This window comes from Ictalurus furcatus, chromosome 9 (genome assembly GCF_023375685.1).
Source record: "Ictalurus furcatus strain D&B chromosome 9, Billie_1.0, whole genome shotgun sequence".
NCBI lineage: Eukaryota > Metazoa > Chordata > Actinopteri > Siluriformes > Ictaluridae > Ictalurus > Ictalurus furcatus.
This window is the reverse complement of record NC_071263.1, coordinates 22,941,181-22,962,287: the sequence shown is the minus strand read 5'-3', so window position 1 is coordinate 22,962,287 and position 21,107 is coordinate 22,941,181. Positions and strand designations below refer to the sequence as shown.

At 37.7% G+C, this 21,107-nt stretch overlaps 2 protein-coding genes across 7 annotated transcripts in view; one reads left to right on the top strand and one right to left on the bottom strand.

The window, feature by feature from the left end:
- daam2 (dishevelled associated activator of morphogenesis 2) overlaps positions 1–7,793 on the bottom strand; it is a 128,815-nt gene extending 121,022 nt beyond the window's left edge. For both annotated transcript variants that reach the window (XM_053632686.1, XM_053632687.1), the window contains exon 1: positions 6,563–7,793. In XM_053632686.1, coding sequence (XP_053488661.1) covers positions 6,563–6,594 — 32 coding nt within the window. In that variant the 5' untranslated portion in view covers positions 6,595–7,793. The remainder of the gene's footprint in view (positions 1–6,562) is intronic.
- A 1,533-nt stretch (positions 7,794–9,326) lies between these two features.
- kif6 (kinesin family member 6) overlaps positions 9,327–21,107 on the top strand; it is a 105,485-nt gene continuing 93,704 nt past the window's right edge. For all 5 annotated transcript variants that reach the window (XR_008386736.1, XR_008386735.1, XM_053632413.1 and 2 more), the window contains exons 1-3: positions 9,327–9,463; positions 12,070–12,179; positions 14,358–14,432. Coding sequence is in view for 3 of the 5 variants with exons in the window: in XM_053632413.1 (XP_053488388.1) it covers positions 9,404–9,463; positions 12,070–12,179; positions 14,358–14,432 (245 nt within the window). In the remaining 2 variants the exon portion in view is untranslated. The remainder of the gene's footprint in view (positions 9,464–12,069; positions 12,180–14,357; positions 14,433–21,107) is intronic.

The window sequence follows — 21,107 nt, the reverse complement described above, 5'->3', positions numbered from 1 at the left end:
TAAATCACTTTGGTCGGCGCAAGATGGTGGTGTACCCTTCTCTTAATTAACCACAAAAAATACAGCAAGTTTTTTTTAAACCCTACTTCTAGAAAATGAAGAACAAAGGAGTGTTTTGCGCTTTTATGTTTTTTAATCAGTTTATGAATCCACTGTAAACTTTATTGTTAAATATTATGTCCTTCCATCCATCCATCTTCTATACCGCTTATCCTTCCTTCAGGGTCACGGGGAAACCTGGAGCCTATCACAGGGAGCATGGGGCACAAGGCGGGGTACACCCTGGACAGGGTGTTACATATTATGTAATTATCGTAATTGTAACCATATTTTCTGAAGGAAATGAGCTTGTTTTATTGTAACTAAAAAGTCTGACAAAGACATGTAAAGTAATTTGCTTGTATTTCAATAAATTGCTGCATATACCATACACAAAATAACTCAAATCAGCTTCTGAGGCGAGTAAATAATTGACCATCAACTACAGACTCTGCATCCACTGATTCCACCATGTTTTCTTACCGACACGACCCCGACTCGGAAACTCTGGGCTCAAAGAAAATCCCGAGTTTCCCACTCGTAAATATGACTTTGTGGTGGTGTTCATGTACATTCAAGATCAAGAGCTTCTTTATTCACTCATCATTTTTCAGTGACATTCAACATTACACTAATGAGCAAATCCAATGTAGATAGAGAGGAAACAGCAAACGTTGGACGGAAAACCCCAGAATGCAAAGCAGTGACAAGACGCAATTGTACTGAGTTAGGAGAGACACTCAGCTTGGCTAGTTAGAGTTTTATGAGATGACAAGCACAATGGCAACGACGGTGGTATTAGAATGAAAGTTTGAGCAGATAAGGAGGTGAGCAAACTGGACAGACTAAAGCACTAAAGCACTGCTGTATCGATCTCTTTAGATAAAGATGAAACAAGTGATATTTTCACTCCACTGTGGTCCAGGTTGTCGATGTAGTTGTGAGTAATGCAGGAAACTAGTAACCAACATGTAAATCAACTCAGAATTTCATTACCAAATGAAATATCACTTGGGTGCCAAGATCAGATGAGGATTAATATGCAAGTCGTTCAGGGTGGATTTTTCTTTTAATACTGTGAAATGAGTTTTCTTTCTTACATGCGTCCTCTACCCTGGTGGCAAGAGAATGCGCTGATTTCACACCGCAAAAGCCCATCCACTTTGTGGCCTCTTTTGAAATACCACAATAACACATCCAGGCAGAGTATGTTACTCACTCAGCAGCATAATGAAACCTCACAGCTATGTTGTAGACCTCCATGTGGCTGGGATACCAAGCAGGACTGTCCTTCTTGGAGCAGGATGACGATAGGCCATGACTTTCTGACACACGTCATCCGAAAGCTCTGTCATCATGGTTTAGATGAAAGACGGCAGCCAGGGAAGTCACCACTAGGAAACGTTGACCACCCGCAATTTAAGACACCAACTCGGAGAATTAATGACAGAGCATCCATAAAAACAGTGGGACAACAGAAGCTCTATAATGTGTGCATATGAGGAATCATTTTCTCCTGCTCTGTAATATAGAAGTGTTTATAGGACAGAGGTTCACATTCTGCCTATTTGAAGGGTGGAGGAGGCTCGGATTCATGCTGGATTGATTAGGATACAACCTCAGAAACTCTGTGAAGATGCACAGTGAGTGAGTGGAACCATCAGGGTCTGTATATTTTCCAAAACCTATGCTGGATCCAAGTTCTGTGCCTAATATATACCTCATATTTATGCCTTTGAAACGCACTTTTATTTTGTTTAATAGTGGTCTTAAAGGCCATCATGCAGTTTTACTTTCCCACTGCTTTTATCTTGTTTATTACATGGATTACTAAATGAGGGTTCATGTTTTCCATCACACTGCATTAATGAGAATCCATGAAAGTAGTGCAAACAGCAGCCCCGCACAAAACATGCTCCAAATGACTTAATCAAATACTTCAGTGTAGTGTGTCTTTGCCAGTCTATAACCAACAAAACTTGGCACAGGCAGCTGAACAAACGAGTTTGTTCTTCCCCATGACTGAAAGCCCAGTGTTCTTGCTTTTCTTGGTTCATTGTAAGTTCATTTCCAAAGCTGTTACCCAGAGTATGGCTTTTAACATTTGCTGGTTAGTCTAATAATCCATGGATTCAACTGGAAATATAAGCTTTTTACAACACGTAGGTGGATTTAACCATCATCTTAAATTTATGTTCTTTTGCAAATGGACCAAAATATGAGTCATCAGAAGGAGTTTCTATGGCAATCGTTCCCCCCCTCCATTAAATGTGAAGCATTCTTTTCTACTGAAATGTGAATACAAGCTTCTGTGAATGGCAGATTCAGTTAAATTACTTCACTCTTGATGTTTTCAGTCACCTAATTGTTTTGCTATGAGACAATTGTGTTCCAAGCCACGGGCACGATAGCCTGCAGATAAAGAAAACACGTTAGAGAGACGAGACAACTGAAATGAGATATGATCTGATACCTGCTATGAGAGCCTATAAAACTGTAAGAACAGCTTCACTTCTGCATAGCAGCCTAATGAAGGCAGATTAAAATAGAGAGGAAAAACCGGCTGCTGACTGATCCAAAAGCTGTCACAAGTCGCAAGTTGTTGTGACAAGTCCTTTTACTTGTCCTTTCATGTGGTACAGTTTCTCACCATGATGCCTGGTGAATCTCACAATACCTAGTTCAGTCAGGCAGTATTACCTTGAAGACATGTGGCATTCCATACTACTGATTCACGCCATAAAATGAAAGAGAAGGTACAAACAGTATACGCTTTTCGATTCAAATTAGTTCGGTTTTATTTGTATAGCGCTTTTAACAATGGACATTGTCCCAAAGCAGCTTTATATAAATTCAGGATATAGATTTTAAATGTATGAATTTATCCCTAATGAGCAAGCCAGAGGCGACGGCGCCGAGGAAAAACCCCCTGAGACTTTGCACACGGAAATATTTCCACACATTGCAAGTGAAAGTACCTTAAATTTACTCAGAGTGTGAAAGTAAAAGAAAAGTACAAGAAATATTCTTAATATTTGCAAGAGAAATGCTGAGATACTGATGGTATATTTTTGCTTTTACCAAGGAAAGTGGGAAAACATTAGCTAAGGCTAACTAACCACAGCTTTATTCCTAATCTCTTAAACATCAGCTATGTTAGCAAGCATCATAACTCTGATGATACAAAGCAGCTGAATGCTTGATTAATTGCTTGATTAATACAAAGTGCATGCACCAAAAAATAGATTGCGTGTAGCTGTGTGATGCTATATACACTTTGTATTTATCAAGGGAGGTTGTATTGTCACAGTTAGCTATAAGCATTTAACTAGTTTATTTTGTCAGAGATTAGCATGCTAGCTAGAATTTGAGAGATTAGGAGTAAAAGGAATAAAAGCTGCTGTTATAATAACTTTAATGATACAAACTAGCAAGAACAAGCCCTATATACCATCACTGTACTCTATTTGTTGCTATGCACACTTTGTATTGATCAAGGTAGTTTTGTGACAGCTAGGTACTAGTATTCACCTAGCTTAATGCTAAATAACATTTGAAAAATTAAGAATAAAGTGGCTAATATATATAATAACTAAGATGATACACACTGGCTAATTGATAATAGCTGGCTTAAGAAAAAATTAAGAATAAAGTGGTTAGTGTACATATATATACATTTAGTGAACAGTTAGATTACAGTGATGGATATTGCATCTCTTAAAGATAAGATTTATTAGGAATTTAAAGCAACTCTGAAGAAAAAAAAAATGAGTGTTTGAAAAAGTAGTGAGTATAAAGTACAATTCTGTTGAAATGTAGTAAGTAAAAGTCAAAAGTATAAATATAGATACTTATAAAAACAGACTTTATCCATTGCAATTGGAGTTTGTTACTTCCCACCTCTGATTTCTCTATTTGAAGGTGAATGATTAAAGCAGCAAAGGAAAATAGCATGGTTAAAATGAATATGTCTGAATGATGTATGAGGGGGAAAAGTGTGTTTTGCTTGGTCATGAACAGAAGCACTGTTTATTTTCTGTCAGTGCTTTCAGAAATGCCACATAACTTCATGCCACACTGTGTGCGGTTCTCAGGGTGTTTCGACACAGATGGATTATGCAGAACTGCAGAACGATCAGCGCCAGAAATTTAAAGTAGTATCTAGATATCAAATATAAATGCATTCTGACCTCAGCCAAAAATCCTACAGCGACAAGTTTTTTAAATTTGTAGATGCTGGAATCAGGCGATAATACTGCCAATAAAATTGGGAATTACGATCTGTATGGTTCAGTGTACTATATACTTCAATTCTCATTTTGTCCTAGGGAATATTTTAGTTCAACCCCCTCTCTTTATAAAGAAAAGACTTTTAAATATTAAAAAATTAGTTATCACGTGGACCAGACTGTTATGAATGACTAAGGGAAATGTACCAGAGTGGAAAAATGAGATTTATTCCTAAATGGAATAGTCCAAGTTGAAACGTGAGAGCACCCACACAGATACAGACCTCCACACTCTCAGAGCAGTGATAAAGGCACTGTGAAGTGAAACATTAAAGCATTTTACTCCACAATCTGGTACCGTTGTGGCAAACCACACACCACATCATGATTTAGTCCAACAGAACTAATATGGTACAACTGGGTGTAGCTTCCTATATATCATGCTATTTCTGGAAAGAACCTAACGTGCTAGGAAAATCTACACACTAATACTGAAAGTATATGTGTCTCTGGTCATGCCTCGTAACCTTGTGGCCAAAGAAAACATAGCATATATGGTATACCATAGTGAGACGTCGTTACTGTTGGCCCCATGTGCATTCTAGGTATATGTTTTGTAAGCTATAATTACGTCTATTTCGACCAGACCATAAATGTTTTACAGTCACCTGCAACTGCTGCTCTATACTGTACTCACGCATACACAAATGTACAACATAAAAAATGAGGCTGATAGCTGGAAGTCTGTGGTACATACTTACATTCCTCACTCTCGTAACTACAATACCTTCCTAACAGTTTCTGTGTAATTATTGGATCATTCAGTATTTACTGAACAATATGTTTTAGATAAATGAAAGAGTAATAAGATGGAACCTTAAAGCATGCAAGAGAAAACAACAGCTTGCAAATGTACTATAGTGTGTCTGTCATACTGTTACTATTACTGACATAATGGTTAATAAAGTACTACGGAAAAGCAATGGGAATAACATGGTCAGAAAATATGTTACCACAGTTACCATAACACATATAAAACTCATGCAGTGACATAGTTAAATAAGGATTAAAACACAACGGGACACGCTGTTCAACAATAGGGTGGCTACCAATCTGAAGTCGATCATTTCCAATAACTGTGTATGAAGTGTTTTATTTCTCTTAATACACAGCCATTCACCAATTCTAACACTTTTTTTTCTTTATTAAACAACAACTTGTCATACATTTTATCCACCCTGAAGACTTTCCTGTGGCAGAAAACTGAAAGTTACAGCTTTACCTCTGACTGTTGCAAAATCCTGACACTGGAGACTCCTTCCAAAAAATGTTAAATCAACGTTCCCCCAAGAAATCTTCACCACATCAACAATTACACACGATTTTTAAACCATTCAAGTCCTTGTATTTGTTGTTACTAGACAAATGAGAATGGATTTGAACAATTGTATTAATGTAAACCTGTGATTTGCTTTATATCAGAGCTCTGCTGTTAATCAACTTCTTCTGACCAATCAGATTTGAGAATCTAACAGCTCTGGGGTATAAGTACTGTATAGAGTGACCAAAGGAAATTGTTGTAATATTACAGGCCAGTGTACTAAAAATAGTTACCAGGAAGTATCACATTTACATTTGCAGCATTTAGCAGACACTTACAGGAATGCTTTATAGTCGGGGAATGCTTTATGATCATAAATACAGTGGATATAAAAAGTCTACACACCCCTGTTAAAATGGCAGGTTTTTGTGATGTAAAAAAAAAAAAAAAATTGAAGCAAAGATAAATCATATTAGAACTTTTTCCACCCTCAATGTGAAATTACAACATATGTATAAAAATTAAGTGAAAAATAATCATTTTTAGGGAAAAATTGGAAATATAAAAAAAGTTACAGTACCCTGGTTGCATAAGTGTGCACACCCTTTTATAACTGGGGATGTGGCTGTGTTCAGAATGAAGCAATCACATTCAGTCTCATGTTCAAAAGTAATAATCATACAGCTTGACATCAGTGAAATTATTCAGATTAATGGCAAATAAAGATCACCTGTTTCATAACATTCTTAACATCGACTTTGTTTAATCCGACTGCTGAAGCCATGGTCCACAAAGAGCTTACAAAGCACTTGTTAAAAGGTATCAATAAAGATAGGGGTATAAAAGAATTTCCAAAGCATCAGATGTACCACGGAACACAGAAAAGGCCATCATCAACAAATAGAGATAATGGAGCATCGCAGTGACATCAGAAAAGGATGTCTCTTCAAAATAAGATAAGACAAAAACTTACGAGGAAGGCTGCCAAGGGACCTCCGGCAACATTAAAGGAACTGCAGGAAAATCTGACAACTACTAACTGCTCTCTGTATGTGACAACAATCTCTGGTATTCTTCACATGTCTGGGCTATGGGGTAGAGCTAGACAGAAGCCCTTTATCACCAACATTCAAACTCAATTAAATCAACCCAAACCATGTAGCAAAATGTCTTATGACCTGATGAGACCAAGTCCAATTCTCTCTCTCTCTCTCTCTCTCTCTCTCTCTCTCTCTCTCTCTCTCTGGCAGACTCTGTCTCTTTGTCCTCTGTCTTGGTCTCTCTCACTCTGTTTCACTTTCAGTTTTCATGTACTTTATTGGCATGACAAACAATTGTACATTTGTATTGCCAAAGCAAGTACAAGGGGAGGGTAATATATTTTTTTCTCAGTGTAAACACAAGAGAAATAAAATAAACAACATAATAGAATACAACTGAATAAAATACCAGATTTCGTTAAAAAAAAAAAGTAAAATAAATAAATAAATAAATAAATAAATAAATAAATAAAGGGTGCAAACAATACACATAAATACACAAATTAAGGACAAAATAAATTTACTATATACAGAATAATTGAAATAAAAAGAAGAAGAAAATATGTAAAATTACAGGATAAAAGTGAATTTACTAATAAAGGTAAGAAAAAAATATAAAACAATAATAATAAAGAAGAGTGATCACAACAATTACATGAAACACAAGGGCAAGACAGATCACTCACTGGCCCTAATATTGTGGCAGACTAAGACATATTGTGCTGCTATTATACAGCAGTCTTTATCGCTCTCTCTCTCTCTCTCTCTCTCTCTCTCTCTCTCTCTCAGTGACAGTCTCTGTTTCTCTCCCTCTGTCTCTCTCTCTCTGTGACAGTCTCTGTCTCTCTCCCTCTGTCTCTCTCTCAGGGAAAGTCTCTGTCTCTCTCCCTCTGTCTCTCTCTCAGTGACAGTCTCTGTTTCTCTCCCTCTGTCTCTCTCTCTCAGTGACAGTCTCTGTCTCTCTCCCTCTGTGTCTCTCTCTCAGTCGCAGTCTCTGTCTCTCTCCCTCTGTCTCTCTCTCAGTGAAAGTCTCTGTCTCTCTCCCTCTGTCTCTCTTTCAGTGGCAGTCTCTGTCTCTCTCCCTCTGTCTCTCTCTCAGTCACAGTCTCTGTCTCTCTCTCAGTGGCAGTCTCTGTCTCTCTCCCTCTGTCTCTCTCTCAGTGGCAGTCTCTGTCTCTCTCCCTCTGTCTCTCCAACTCGATATTCTCCTTCTTTCAGCCTTTCTCTGTCTTCCCATTTTTTTTGTATACTAATATATCAGCAGTAGGTCAGATAGGCTATAGGCATCAATAATCAGATGCCATCTAGTCCATGAGGCCAAAGAACCGCTGATTGATGTTGTTATTTCATAAAATATTGGGGTTTTTTTCTTTTCTTTTTTTTTTTTTTTTTTACTGGGTAAATGTTGACTATAGACAAATATTGTGTCGCTAAGTGGATAAAGTTTTACGGTTACATTTTGATCCATTATGGTCAGATGGATTGACTATACTGTGCTATTTAGTGGTCATACATTAGTGCCAAAGTTTGCATGGGTTCTGCGTGGAAAAGGGGGGGACTGTGGCTGTATCCTACAGCAAGACAACAATCCAAAACTAAATAGTTTAAAAAGAATGAAAAGAAGTGGCAGAACTTTGCTGAAAAAGATGTCAGGAAGGGAATATGAAAAGGGAGTTCAAATATGAGAAAATCCATAACCCTTGAATGAGAGAATCCATAACCTGCACAGGATATGAAGGAACATGTTTTTGTCTTCTTGATTTTATCTTGATGGTGCACAAACATTTTGTTTTCGGCTGTATCTAAGCAATGATTATGAGATTATAAGTGGCTGCGTTGAGCGTTGGAATGAGTAACAAGGATGAAAGTAACTAGGGTTGTGTTTTTTTCTAGCAAAGAATTAGCAAATGCACGACTCAGTATTAATGCCAATATAATATATCAGTAATATATCAGTAAATATACAGTAATAATATTACTGGAACTTCCATCCATCCATCCATCTTCTATACTGCTTTATCTTTTTCAGGGTCACGGGGAAACCTGGAGCCTATCCCAGGGAACATCGGGCACAAGGCGGGGTAGACCCTGGACAGGGTGCCAATCCATCGCAGGGCACACAATCACACACACACTCACACACCCATTCATACACTACAGACACTTTAGACATGCCAATCAGCCTACCATGCATGTCTTTGGACTGGGGGAGAAAACCGGAGTACCCGGAGGAAACCCCCACAGTACGGGGAGAACTCCGCACACATCAAAACCCCAACCCTGGATATAATATAATAATAATAATTATAATTATAACCTGTAATGTAAAAGGCTATAAATGGATTCACACATAAACGCAAAAACAACATTTTTGAAGTCATTTAATTTCGTTTAAAGATAAAATGAAGTTAGAGTTGGCTGGGAGAGGCAAAAAAAAAAAAAGCTTAGCCAAAATTACTATTAATGTGCTGTTTAAAAAGAATAAATACCGCACAACAAACGTTATTTTAATTGCACTACCGCTATGTCCACACTTTCTTTTTCTTGAATGGCATATATGACCATTCTGTTAGCTGTCTTCTGGCCAATCACCTGTGAATGTCACGCCCTCATTTAAGAGCAAGCCAATCACCTGCCAGGTACTGAACACGTGACGCTCCATCACCTCGCAACCGTTACAAACAGGAAGTGGTCACGCAGTCGGAGAGGAGAGGAGAACTAATTTGTGTGCTTTAATTAATTTCTCATTAAAGAAAGAGCGGTTGCGGGTGAGAATGGTGAAGCAGACCATACAGATATTTGCTCGCGTTAAACCGACAAACAAAACAACTGCGGTGAGTAACGTGACCTGACTGAGACAAGAAAAGAATAGTGAATGAAATAATAATGTAGTGGTTGCAGTGAACAGCTTTGCATTTTGTTTATATCAGTGTGCTAACTCTAAAGTCTAAACAGCTCATAAAAAATGCCTCTAAATTCTAAATATACTTACAATTTGTGCTGTGCCTCAACACAGCACATTCAACATGTATCCATTTGTTTATCAAAAGCATTGCACAATCCAGTAAACTCTAAACACACAAATACACAATGAAAACCATCAGTCACTGGCTGGGAATTGGAGAGATTAAGAAGGCAGAATGGAAACTGCATATTCTCAAACACCTCTGCACACACACACACACAATATATATATATATATATATATATATATATATATATATATATATATATATATATATTGTGTGTGTGTGTGTGCGTGTGCAGAGGTGTTTGAGAATATGCAGTTTTGTGTGTGTGTGTGTGTGTGTGTGTGTGTGTGTGTGTGTGTGTGTGTGTGTGTGTGTGTATTTAAAATATGAGAAAAATATATTTGAACTATATTCCCATAGATATTTTATATTTTCTTAGTACACCTGGTGACTAGGAACAGGAAATTGTTCAACCATGACTTCCTGTTTCACAGAGGTATAAATATGAGGTAAAACACAGGCCAAATTCCCTTAGTCATAACAATAACATAACAATGGGTAAGCCCGAGGAATATAGCTGTGATGTGGTCGGCAAAAGGTTAAACAATAAAGACAATTTTTCACAGTGTTCTTTGCACCATATTTACCAAGGGTGCCAATATTAGTAGAGGGCACTGTATGTTGTCTGTTTGCTGTATATTTTTGTGTGTTAAGTGTAACACCCAGTCTCAGGAGAAACTGTATTTCATTATACCCTCAGCCTTTTGTTGACCATAAACTTGCTTACTTACTTACAATTGGTTGCTTCTCTGACTCTGACCCTCTTCACCTGCTCACTGACTGACTTTTGGTGGACGACCTCCTCCAGGCAGAATCATGGTTGTCCCATATTCTTCCATCCATCCATCCATCCATCCATCCATCCATTTTCTATACCGCTTATCCTACTGGGTCGTGGGAAACCTGGAGCCTATCCCAGGGAGCATGGGGCGCAAGGCGGGGTAGACCCTGGACGGGGTGCCAGTCCATCACAGGGCACAATCACATACACATTCCCATTCCCATTCATACACTACGGACACTTTGGACATGCCAATCAGCCTACAACGCATGTCTTTGGACTGGGGGAGGAAACCGGAGTACCCGGAGGAAACCCCCACAGTACGGGGAGAACTCCGCACACATCGAACCCCCAACCCTGGAGGTGTGAGGCGAACGTGGTAACCACTAAGCCACCGTGCGCCCTGTCCCATATTTGTTCCATTTTTTAAAATAATGTATTTAATAATGCTCCATTGGATGTTTAAAGTCTGGGATATTTTTTTTAATATTCAAAACCAGAGTGATAGTTTCCAAAATTTTCAAGAATTTTGTCCCAGACTTGTCCCAGCTCCTTGGTCATCATGATGCTGTTTGTTTAGGTATTTTTTCTAACAAACTCTGTGGCCTTCCAGTAACAAGTGTGTTTTATTACAATTAAGTGGGAATTCATTTGTAATTTCATTTAAGTAATTATCCAACTTTTGATAGCATCTGGTTGCACCAGAACAACTTAGGGCTTTCACAGCAGCGAGGGTGAATACTTATGCACTCACAACTTTTACGTTTTTGATTTGTAAATAATTTTGCAGAATGTGTAGTTTCTCTTCCTCTGACTTCAAGAGTGTGGGTTATTTTTTATAGGTGCATGACAAATAATCCCAATTAAGTTCAATTCAGTTCCAAGTTGTAACACCACAAAATGTAAGCAAGTTCAAAGGGGGTGAATACTTATGTTGGGGATGCCAGCATGTTTATGGGAAATTGCAGCTTTAAAAAAAAAAGATGCTGTGAATTTTAAAGTAAACATCATAGAGAATTAAATGAACAAGTATGTGTTGTTTGGTGTATACGGTATAGTACATTTTCATATTCGTAATGTTCGTGGGGGCAGTGGTGGCTTGATGGTTAAGGCTCTGGGTTACTGAATGGAAGGTCGGGGGTTCAAGCCCCAGCACTGCCAAGCTGCCACTGTTGGCCCTTGAGCAAGGCCCTTAACCCTCCTTGCTCCAGGGGCGCTGTATCATGGCTGACCCTGCACTCTGACCCCAACTTCCTGACATGCTGGGGTATGCAAAGAAAAGAATTTCACTGTGTGTATGTATATGTGATCAATAAAGACTCATTATCATTAAAACTTTATTTCTATAGTCTAAAAAAATTCTTTTCAAATATTAGTAAAAACATCAATACAATTCAACACAAACTGGCACTCTGATAGGCTTGTCAGATAGAAATGACCTCAAAACCACCAAATTTGTGCACTTCATCCGGAATCTGTTATGTCCTCAGCTGAGTTTGGTGTATTTGCAGCGAAAGCACAAAAATGTGCACAATGTCCTCAGTGCAGAGGGCCACTGATGTGTAGCATGTGTAAAACTCTTCTGTTCTCTTGAATGATGAAGCTTTGCGTGTCCTGCTCTTGCCAGGTGTACTCTGTGGATAATGAGGAGCAGAACGGAGGCAGCTTGGAGTTCGTAGTTCCAAGAGATCTTGCAGATGGCTTCATCAATAACAAGAGGGAGAGCTACAGATTCAGGTGAAAAATGGAACTACTCACATTGCAGATAGCGCACTGTAAATTCAATGCACATCCATGAATTTAGGATTAAATAAACAAGCTGCAGTCCTGAACATTGAAGCTCACACATTTTAGGATGAGCTAACCCTGTGTATAGCTGGATCACAGCGAGATTTACAGTTGAGTAAGCCAGTAATGGACAGTCGGAGTGGTTGTCCAATTACACGATTTCAATTGATTACCCAAATCCCCTTTGCTCATGGACGATTAAATTATAGGATTGAGAGTTTATTCCCATTTTAATCCCAGTATCATCCCAGTATCCTTGTCCAATGTCAACATGCTCTCATGTGAAATTCGGCTCAAGTCATATTGAAAAGATACAGTACAGGGATAAAGTTGCGCTTAGCGTTTGTTCCTTTTCTTCAACTCCATTAATGTGTATAAAACAGAATGAAATCCAGCCACATTGCTCTTGATTGTTTGAATTCGTATGGATTTGTTAAGAGATCAGTTGCAAATATATCAGGATTTTCAAACTTACCACAGATTTTCCGCAGATTTGGGCCAAGATGTGTCACGTGATATCATCACAACGGGCATTCCACCTGCATCAAGTGTACAGCTAACAGCGTACAGCTAAACGGTCTCATTCACCAACAAACATTAATGTGAAAGACTGTGCAAAACAATTTCGCCAGTTCATGTGAATTTCCACAACAAAAAAAGCACAAAAATCTTCACAAATTGGATCGCAAATGTTTTAAAAAGCTGCAGAAAAATCAAGCATTTTTGGCCACAACAGTCAGAAAAACTCAACAGGGACATGCTGTTATAGGAAAATAACAAACTACAGAGTGTTGTGATGTGGCCTAATGTGAAGCAGAGTTACTGTTACCACCCCGATGTTGATTACTTTCCAATAACAGTGTGTCCAACAGTTTTATTCCTCTAATACCATAGCACTTTGCCAGCATTAAAAAAATAAAATAATGGATGAAACATCAGGGAGAACGGTGGCTTAGTGGTTAGTACATTTGCCTGGCATCTCTGGGGATTGGGGTTCGAATCCCGCCTCCACCATGTTCTCCGTATGCTTTGGGGGTTTCCTCCGGTTACTCCAGTTTCCTCCCCCAGCCAAAAGACATGTCCTGTAGGCTGATTGGTATTTCCAAACTGTCAGTGCTATGTGAATATGTGTGTGATTGTGCCCTGCAATGGGTTGTCCAGAGTATCCCCCGCCTTGTGCCCCGAGTTCCCTGGAATAGACTCTCCAGGCTCCCAGCGACTCTGCGTAGCATTAGCTGTATGGAAAATGCATGCGTGCATGCGTGAATGAAAGATCTTTTCTTTTAATAAGTCTACAAAAAGTCCACAAAACAAGCTCGTTCCTGTTAGCAGGTCTAAACAATCATTGTTACGAAGCGCTAGCACTGGAGACTCCTTCCAAAAATGTCGAATTACATAAAACGTCTCCTCACATACAGTAAAAAACATCATATCAACAATTACACTCCATTACTATGGAAACAGTAACATATTAGAAAGAGTGGATTAACATAAATCTGTGATTTGCCTTGCATCAGAGCTGCTGTTATATGAAATTATACCACAGTTAGGGCTAGTCCACCGATTTGATTGGACAAGCGACATTTCACTGTTTGTATCGCTCGGCCTGTCTGTGCTCGCTCGGTCAAATTCCAATTCTAGCAATTATTCATTACGTTGAAACTACACTATACAGTGTGTGTGAGTTGGTATGACAACATGCAATGGCTTCGTTGGGATTTATTTTCCCCCAAAATATTTTACTGACTTATTTATTCACAATCATGCTGTTGTACTGATTGTCAGCACTCTTGCTCATGCGACATTCGCTTAATTGATAAACGTCTTCTGACCAATCAGAGTCAAGAATTCAGCAGCACTGTGCTTCAAAATTTGACTCCAATTTTTCCTTTTTAATTTGAAGTAGGCTTCCTCCTTTTCTAGTATTGTTGATCCTTACATTCCTAATGGATGTTTTGCTACGAGACTCGGGTCAAATCTGTACAAACTGGATTCTAGTAACAGTCAGACAGATGAATTATTATATTTACTTGTTTTCTCCGATCACAACCTGAATGAAAAAATGTGTTTGGTTGTTATCAAGTGTGGTTTTTCAAAACATGTTTTTTTTTTTTTATTTTTATGAAGGTTTCAGAACGTTTTTGATCAAACATCCAAGCAAGAGGAAATCTTTGAGGCAATTGCAAAGCCTGTGGCTGATACGTGAGTAGATCTTGTTCACTGAGAGTTATACAGACATTCAGATCTAATTTTTATGTTTGCTGTTTGCTTCATTATCATTAAACTCTGAGCCACAATAGAGTCATATTTACACATTAGTGTAAATGTACACAGACAATAACAATACGTTGCAAATGTAAGAAGAGAAACTAAGCCTGGATTGAGCATCACAGCCATCTGTTTTTGAATCTGTTAAAAATGGAACACATAATATCTTTCTCTATACTGTTAAAAAAAAAAAAAAAAGGTCGCATAGAGAATTTGGAATTAGTGGCTGACTGATTTGGATTCGTCAATGATGAATATTTCTGATGTGTAAAATTATATCACAGGCAATGGACTCCGCATAAGCAGTGGAAGGAAATAATGCTTTGTCATGAAAGCTGTGGAAAAAAAAAAAAAGAGCATCTCTAACTTAGATGAACAATTCAACAGAAAATAAAAATAAATTATTTAGTGAGTATTCGTGGAACTTGCATAAATTAGCAACTCGAGCCTGTGGTTTTTTTTATTTTATTTTTTTTCCATATCGGGTGTATTTAGTCAGCCATAAAACTATACACCCAGACACTCAGTAGTAATGCCTTTTTGAGAAATATGAGGCAGCTCATTTTCTTTATATATATATATATATATATATATATATATATATATATATATATATATATATAATATGAGTGAATGGTGTGTGTGTGTGTGTGTGTGTGTGTGTGTGTATAAAATGTATATATACACACACACACACACACCATTCACTCATGGCATTGATCCTGTTACCACACCTATAGTATCAGGTTTTGGACAAAAATTTGCCTTTATCTGCCTTTAACAAACTTTGACACTTCAGCTTTAAGAAACCATAAACATATTTCACCAGAACAATTTGGAAATGATTTTATTTATTTTTTTAACATCAAGCTGCAAAGATCAAGTTGGGTAAGAAGCCAGTTGAAAAATGTAGTGGCAAACAGTCAGTCTGTCTAAAACATTGTTGGATAATTGTGATTTCCTGTTTGTGTTACACTGAAGTTTGTTGGATAACTACATGTCGCACTGAAATGGATACAAGTCTAGTCAGTTCAGTTTGTAATCAGATATGTCAAATGTCAAAATGTCTGTGATGCTCCTGTCCTGTGCCAAAGTCAGAATGAACTCTTCAAATGATTACGAGACATTTAAAAACCTTACTTGTGGTTGATATACAGTACTGTGCATAGGTTTTAGGCATCCTATTCTTTTTAGTACAAAATTTGTTATATATTTATTATGTTCTGACTGCTACATTATCAAGTCAGTACAAAAAACATGTTAGATTCCCAAACATTAGTTTTCCAGCACAGAATAAAACGTTACACAAAAGTATTTCTATGTCAGTAAAGAAAACAGCGTATTAAGTGGTAAGAGACAATTTTCAGACAAAAAACACAATGAAGGCTGCTGGGTTTTGCTGCAAATATAAGAAGCAAGTGTGAAAGTCAAAGTCTCGAGAAGAACCGTGTCTGGTTCTGCAAGCTGCTCAATAAAACTTACAGCTCATCTCCTTATAAAACCGCACTAATTGTACCGGAGACGACTATTTTAATTTAAATTTAAATTTTTTTGTCACACCAAATATTGACTTTGTTTCATTTACTACTGTTTACTGCTCTTTACTGTTTTGTTTTTTTTAAATGTAGAAACATTTAATTAAAAATTTTTAAGGCATCTTTGTTCCACAGCATTTCTTTGCATGTGCCTAAGATTTCGGCAAGTTCTGTGTATGTAAAAGAGAAACATATGTACAGGAAAGTCTGTAGTTTCTGAAGTGTATATAAACTGCTACACATTATATAGCTAATAGTTTGTGGACACCCTGACCATCACATCCATGCTTTCTGAGCATAACATTCCAGATTTTTGCTGTTATAATAACCTCCACTCTTCTGGGAAGGCTTTCTATTAGATTTTGGAGCATGGCTGTTGGGATTTGTTCATTAAGCCACAGGAGCACTGATGCTGGTCGAGGAGGCCTGGGGTGCAGTCGGCATTCCAGTTCATACCAAAAGTTGTTCAGTGGGGTTGAGTTCAGGGTTCGAGTTCTTCCATTCCAACCTTGGCAAACCATGTTTTCATAGAGCTCGCTTTGTGCACAGCAACATTGCCATGCTGGAGCATGTTTGGGACCCTTAGTTCCAGTGTAGAGAAATTATAAGTCTGCAGCATACGAAGATATTCTATACAATTGTGTGATTCAAACAAACTTTGTGGCAACAGTTTGGAGAAGAATCACATATTGGTGCGCTGGTCCGGTATCCACAGACTTTTAGTCATATAATGTATTATAAGCAATATTCCCAGAGGCCCTTGCTGTGCGGTAATGAGTTGCTGGTTGTAAATGAACCATTTTGCCTTAGAGGTAAGACTGATATGTTCGGCTGTGTATCCATTAAAGACGCATTTTGTAAAATCTAAAATCTTTCATTAAGCCGAAGCTCCTTGATTCCACTGCAAAGCTTTGCCTTTGGGGAAAATGTATACCATTTCTCAGTTTCTCCATTTTTATTCAACTCGGATTTAAGTGAAGGTCTGTAACGTTTCTGCTTTTACCATCTTAGACCCGGTCCTTTTTTCATCAAGTGTTGGCCAGGTGTTATTCACACATTAGATCACTAGATCACTTTAAAAAAAAAAAAATTTAAATGAAATGATGTGCTGCAATCTTGTGAATGATTCTGGCTTGGGCTTGGACCACACAAGCTTCATGACTCACATCGTGGGCTGACTCGGTACATGGACAGTAATGATGGAAAGCTGTGATTCTTGGCCTGTGTCTGTTCTCCAACCACTACATGAACCATTTACACCACATGCAGTGCCATGCCAGCCATCCATTTGGCATTTCCATCTTTTCATCATATTGACAGACTTGGAATTTCAAAGCGCATTGAAGTGTCTGATGATGGAAAATACCATTTGATGATGATGATGAACTAGTTTTATGATGCAGGCCCAAGGTTTTCGATTCAGTGCTTTGGAGACATAAGATGACTAGTTGTCCTAAATTTGGTCGCAGTGACTATGACAAAAGGTCTGAGGAAAACTTTCATGTATAATGTTCTTGTTTTTCACTTTATTTTATCCTCTTGTATCTTAAAGCACAAGAATAACATTAAGTGTAATGCATGGGAATATATGAGACTGGACTATGTTGTATATACTGTGTAAAAGTTGACCAAACGAGGCAGATAAATGTATTTAGTGTGTGTAGTGTAGTGCAGTGGGTCTCAAACTTTTTCAGCGTGAGGCCCCTCTTGTGGCTCCATAGAGTCGTCAAATTTTCGAGAAAAAAATATTCACGCTAGGCTCTTCTGTACCAACTTTCTAGCTAAGAGTCTACGTTCTCTATCTAAAAACTTATCCATTTTAAACAGTCTTAGGTTTTATCAGCATGTGGCTAACAGTACTGTACCCTAGTATATCAACGGATGTCCCTGTTTGGGAATGTTTCAGCTTAGTGTGCTGTGTATAGTTGATTTAATTTATTAATATTTCTAAAATTAATTATAAAAATCATTTTTATGTGGCCCCCCGACTCCATGTGGCAGTTTGAGAAACAAAACGAAAAAACAAAAAAACAAAACAGCCATGTTCAAAAGTTTTCCTAATAACTTGTATTCTCACCTTTATGCCTCCAACTTTCTTCTCTTAGCTTTTAGCTCCTATTAGTTAGTAATATTCACCTCAAATTCTTCTTGATATCTCTGTCAGGCATTGGCAATTTTTCCTTAACATCCAGTATGTTCTTGTTAAAATCTTGTTAAAATTCTTGTTTTAAAAAAAACAAAAAAAAAAAAAACAACTTTTGGTTTTATTTTTCTGTTGATGTTGCCATATTGCTGTCTTGTTGTAGGATACACCCACATTACATTTGTAACTTTTTCTGGAAACCTTTTATTTGTTGATTAAATTGCAAGTTCGAAGAACCATTTTCATTTTTTTCCCTTTAAAAAACCATAGAGGATGCAAACTATTGCCAGCAACCAAATGCGTGATGGAAAAACATGACATTAAGAAGCAAATTCTGTTTCTCTTACGAAAATAAAAGTAGCTCTCCCTCGCATTACTCATAATCTCAGTTTGGAGTATTCTTAAAACTCCACCTTTCATGTGGTTTGAAAGACCTTTAATTAACATGACGACATAGGATAAGGACAAAGCAGCAGGACTTCGCCCTTCGATCTTAGCAGAGAGGGTTTTTTTTTATGGACTTGTGCATTTATAAATTTCCATTAAGAAGGGAGGGACACACTTTATGAGGAATGTCTCTGGGCAGAGCTTTGTTTGACTGATTTTTTGAGGATTAGTATACTTAAAACCCGAAATAGCCCATGACCTTTTGGTGTGTAGGCTTTCCAAAAGGCAATTATATGTGTTGTTTTTTTTTGTTTTTTTTTTTTTGTCAGCGAGCACCAAAAATACATCAATAATTGAACAACGTCCCTTAACAAGAGTATTGGATAATATTTAAAGTCATTTAAATTCTTGAGCCTGTTTTATAGCTAGACGTGGCCATAATGAGAGATTTACTTTTACCATATGTAACGATTACGATCTGCAAATAGGCTCTGGTCTAAGAATATCATAAGGCTAAACCCTGTTACATAGGAGATAATGTGAGAGTTACTACAGCAAAAATATATTTTTTAAAATAAGTAAGTTACGTAGGTTTAGGTCTCATTTGGTGACGTTCTTGCTGAAGAGTCCATTCCACCATCTGATTTCCAGGACAAAGAAAAGGTCTTCCATATAGACTGCACGAGATAGAGCCTCACCCTGGTCTGAACGTTATCCTAGTTGTTTCTTGAGGGCAGTGCCAGTGTTTTGCCATTTCCTGTCACAACACCCAGCTCCTGCTATGATTATTGCCTCCTGTTTCTCTGGCTCCCTTGTACTCTGTCTATGAATCTGTCTGTAAGCACTTAGGACAAGACCTACCTAGAGGAAGACAGACTTGTGCACAGTTTTCTTGCTTTACTGATTCGGGATTTTATCTTGACAGCATTCTTAGACCCTGACCTATTCGTACTAACAGGATTATATGTTCTTGGAGACTACACCACACTTCTGTAAGTCTCTCTGGATAAGGATGTCGCTTTTTAAATTTAAATACCGTAAATGTCAAATGAATGTAACACATATTTGCTGATTTGTGGTATGCAATATCTCTGGGCTTACAGTATCCAGCACGTGGCTTTTGTAAACTGTAAAATCTTCTTGGAATTCAGCATGCCAGTCTGATTACCATATTTTTTCATTCTTTAAGGCCCAGACTAGCTGGATTCAATGATTTCTGGATGAGTAACATGATGACCATTTGCTCCATAAAGACAAACAGCTTCCATTAAGCTTCCAAGTGGCTGCTTATACATGTTTATGAGGAATACGTGCAACACATTCCTAGGTTTAATTTTTCCACTTGTGTCAAGTTGTTCCAATCCGGTTGACAATAAAACCAATGATGATCGTTCTGTGAATCAGGCTCACTAAAATAGTGCTAATTTCCAAATTGCCAAACCACATTATGACCTTTTAAGGGGATTTGGTGAAAAATAGCATGTTTGACATCTAGTACATTATTATTATTTTTTTTTAAACAAAAAAACCCACATAATTCTAACTGTTTTTAGTTCCACAATGAAGTATCACAGTACCACAGTAGCAGTGGCTAGAATGACGATAGATATATAGGAGGGGTGTCAAACTCATTTTAGATAACAGGCCACATTACATGTAGTCCAATTTCAGGTGGGCCAGACCAAAATCAGATTAGTAGAACAAGAACACATCAACATGTCATCTAAAACCAGGGTTCTCAAAGTGAGGATTATATGTCATGAATCTACACATAATAGCCCATAATGCATAATAATATTCACCCTCACTGCTGTGAAACCCCCCAAATTAGAACAAGACATGATCACAGGGTCAATTTTTAGCTTTCTAATGAAGAATTCCATCTAATTAGCACATTATCTCGGTAGCTGTCCCTATGTTTATTGCTCTGTTTTGCCCCCTAGTGGAACAGAACAGTGACTAGGTCTTTCTCAATTCAATTACAGTCCATAAGATCATTTGAATTTTGAACACAGGGTCTAAATTCATTAGGTGGGCTAGATTATAATTTTTCTATTCCATGGGCCATGTTTGACACCTATGATGGAGAGGAATTCATTTGTTTCATAGTGAGAAAGAAGTGGAGTTTTGAGTGGTGTTCTGAGGAAATGGTATATTTATTTCCAAATGTCATTCTGCCTCTATTGGTTTCATGTCATTCATGATCAAGAATATGTGATGATTTTTTATTTTTTTTAGTAATAGAGGTACCAGGATAAAAGCCAAGAGTCTTGGAGCTCTCCTTGTATAGTACCTCCAAGAGCTCTGTGAAACATCACTATGTGATCCAAAACCAAATTCTCTCACTCACAAGGTAAACAATACACCACCTATACAGATACTAATCATGAAAATCATGGTTTTGTTTTTTGTTTGTGTTTTTTTTTTTGCCACATTGTTTGAGAGAACTTGCAGTATGTTGGAAGGGGTGTTTGGTGTTCTGGGAAAAAAAGTGTTACTGCTTGTAATTTCTTTGATTCTACTGCGGTGTGCCACCAAGTGCAG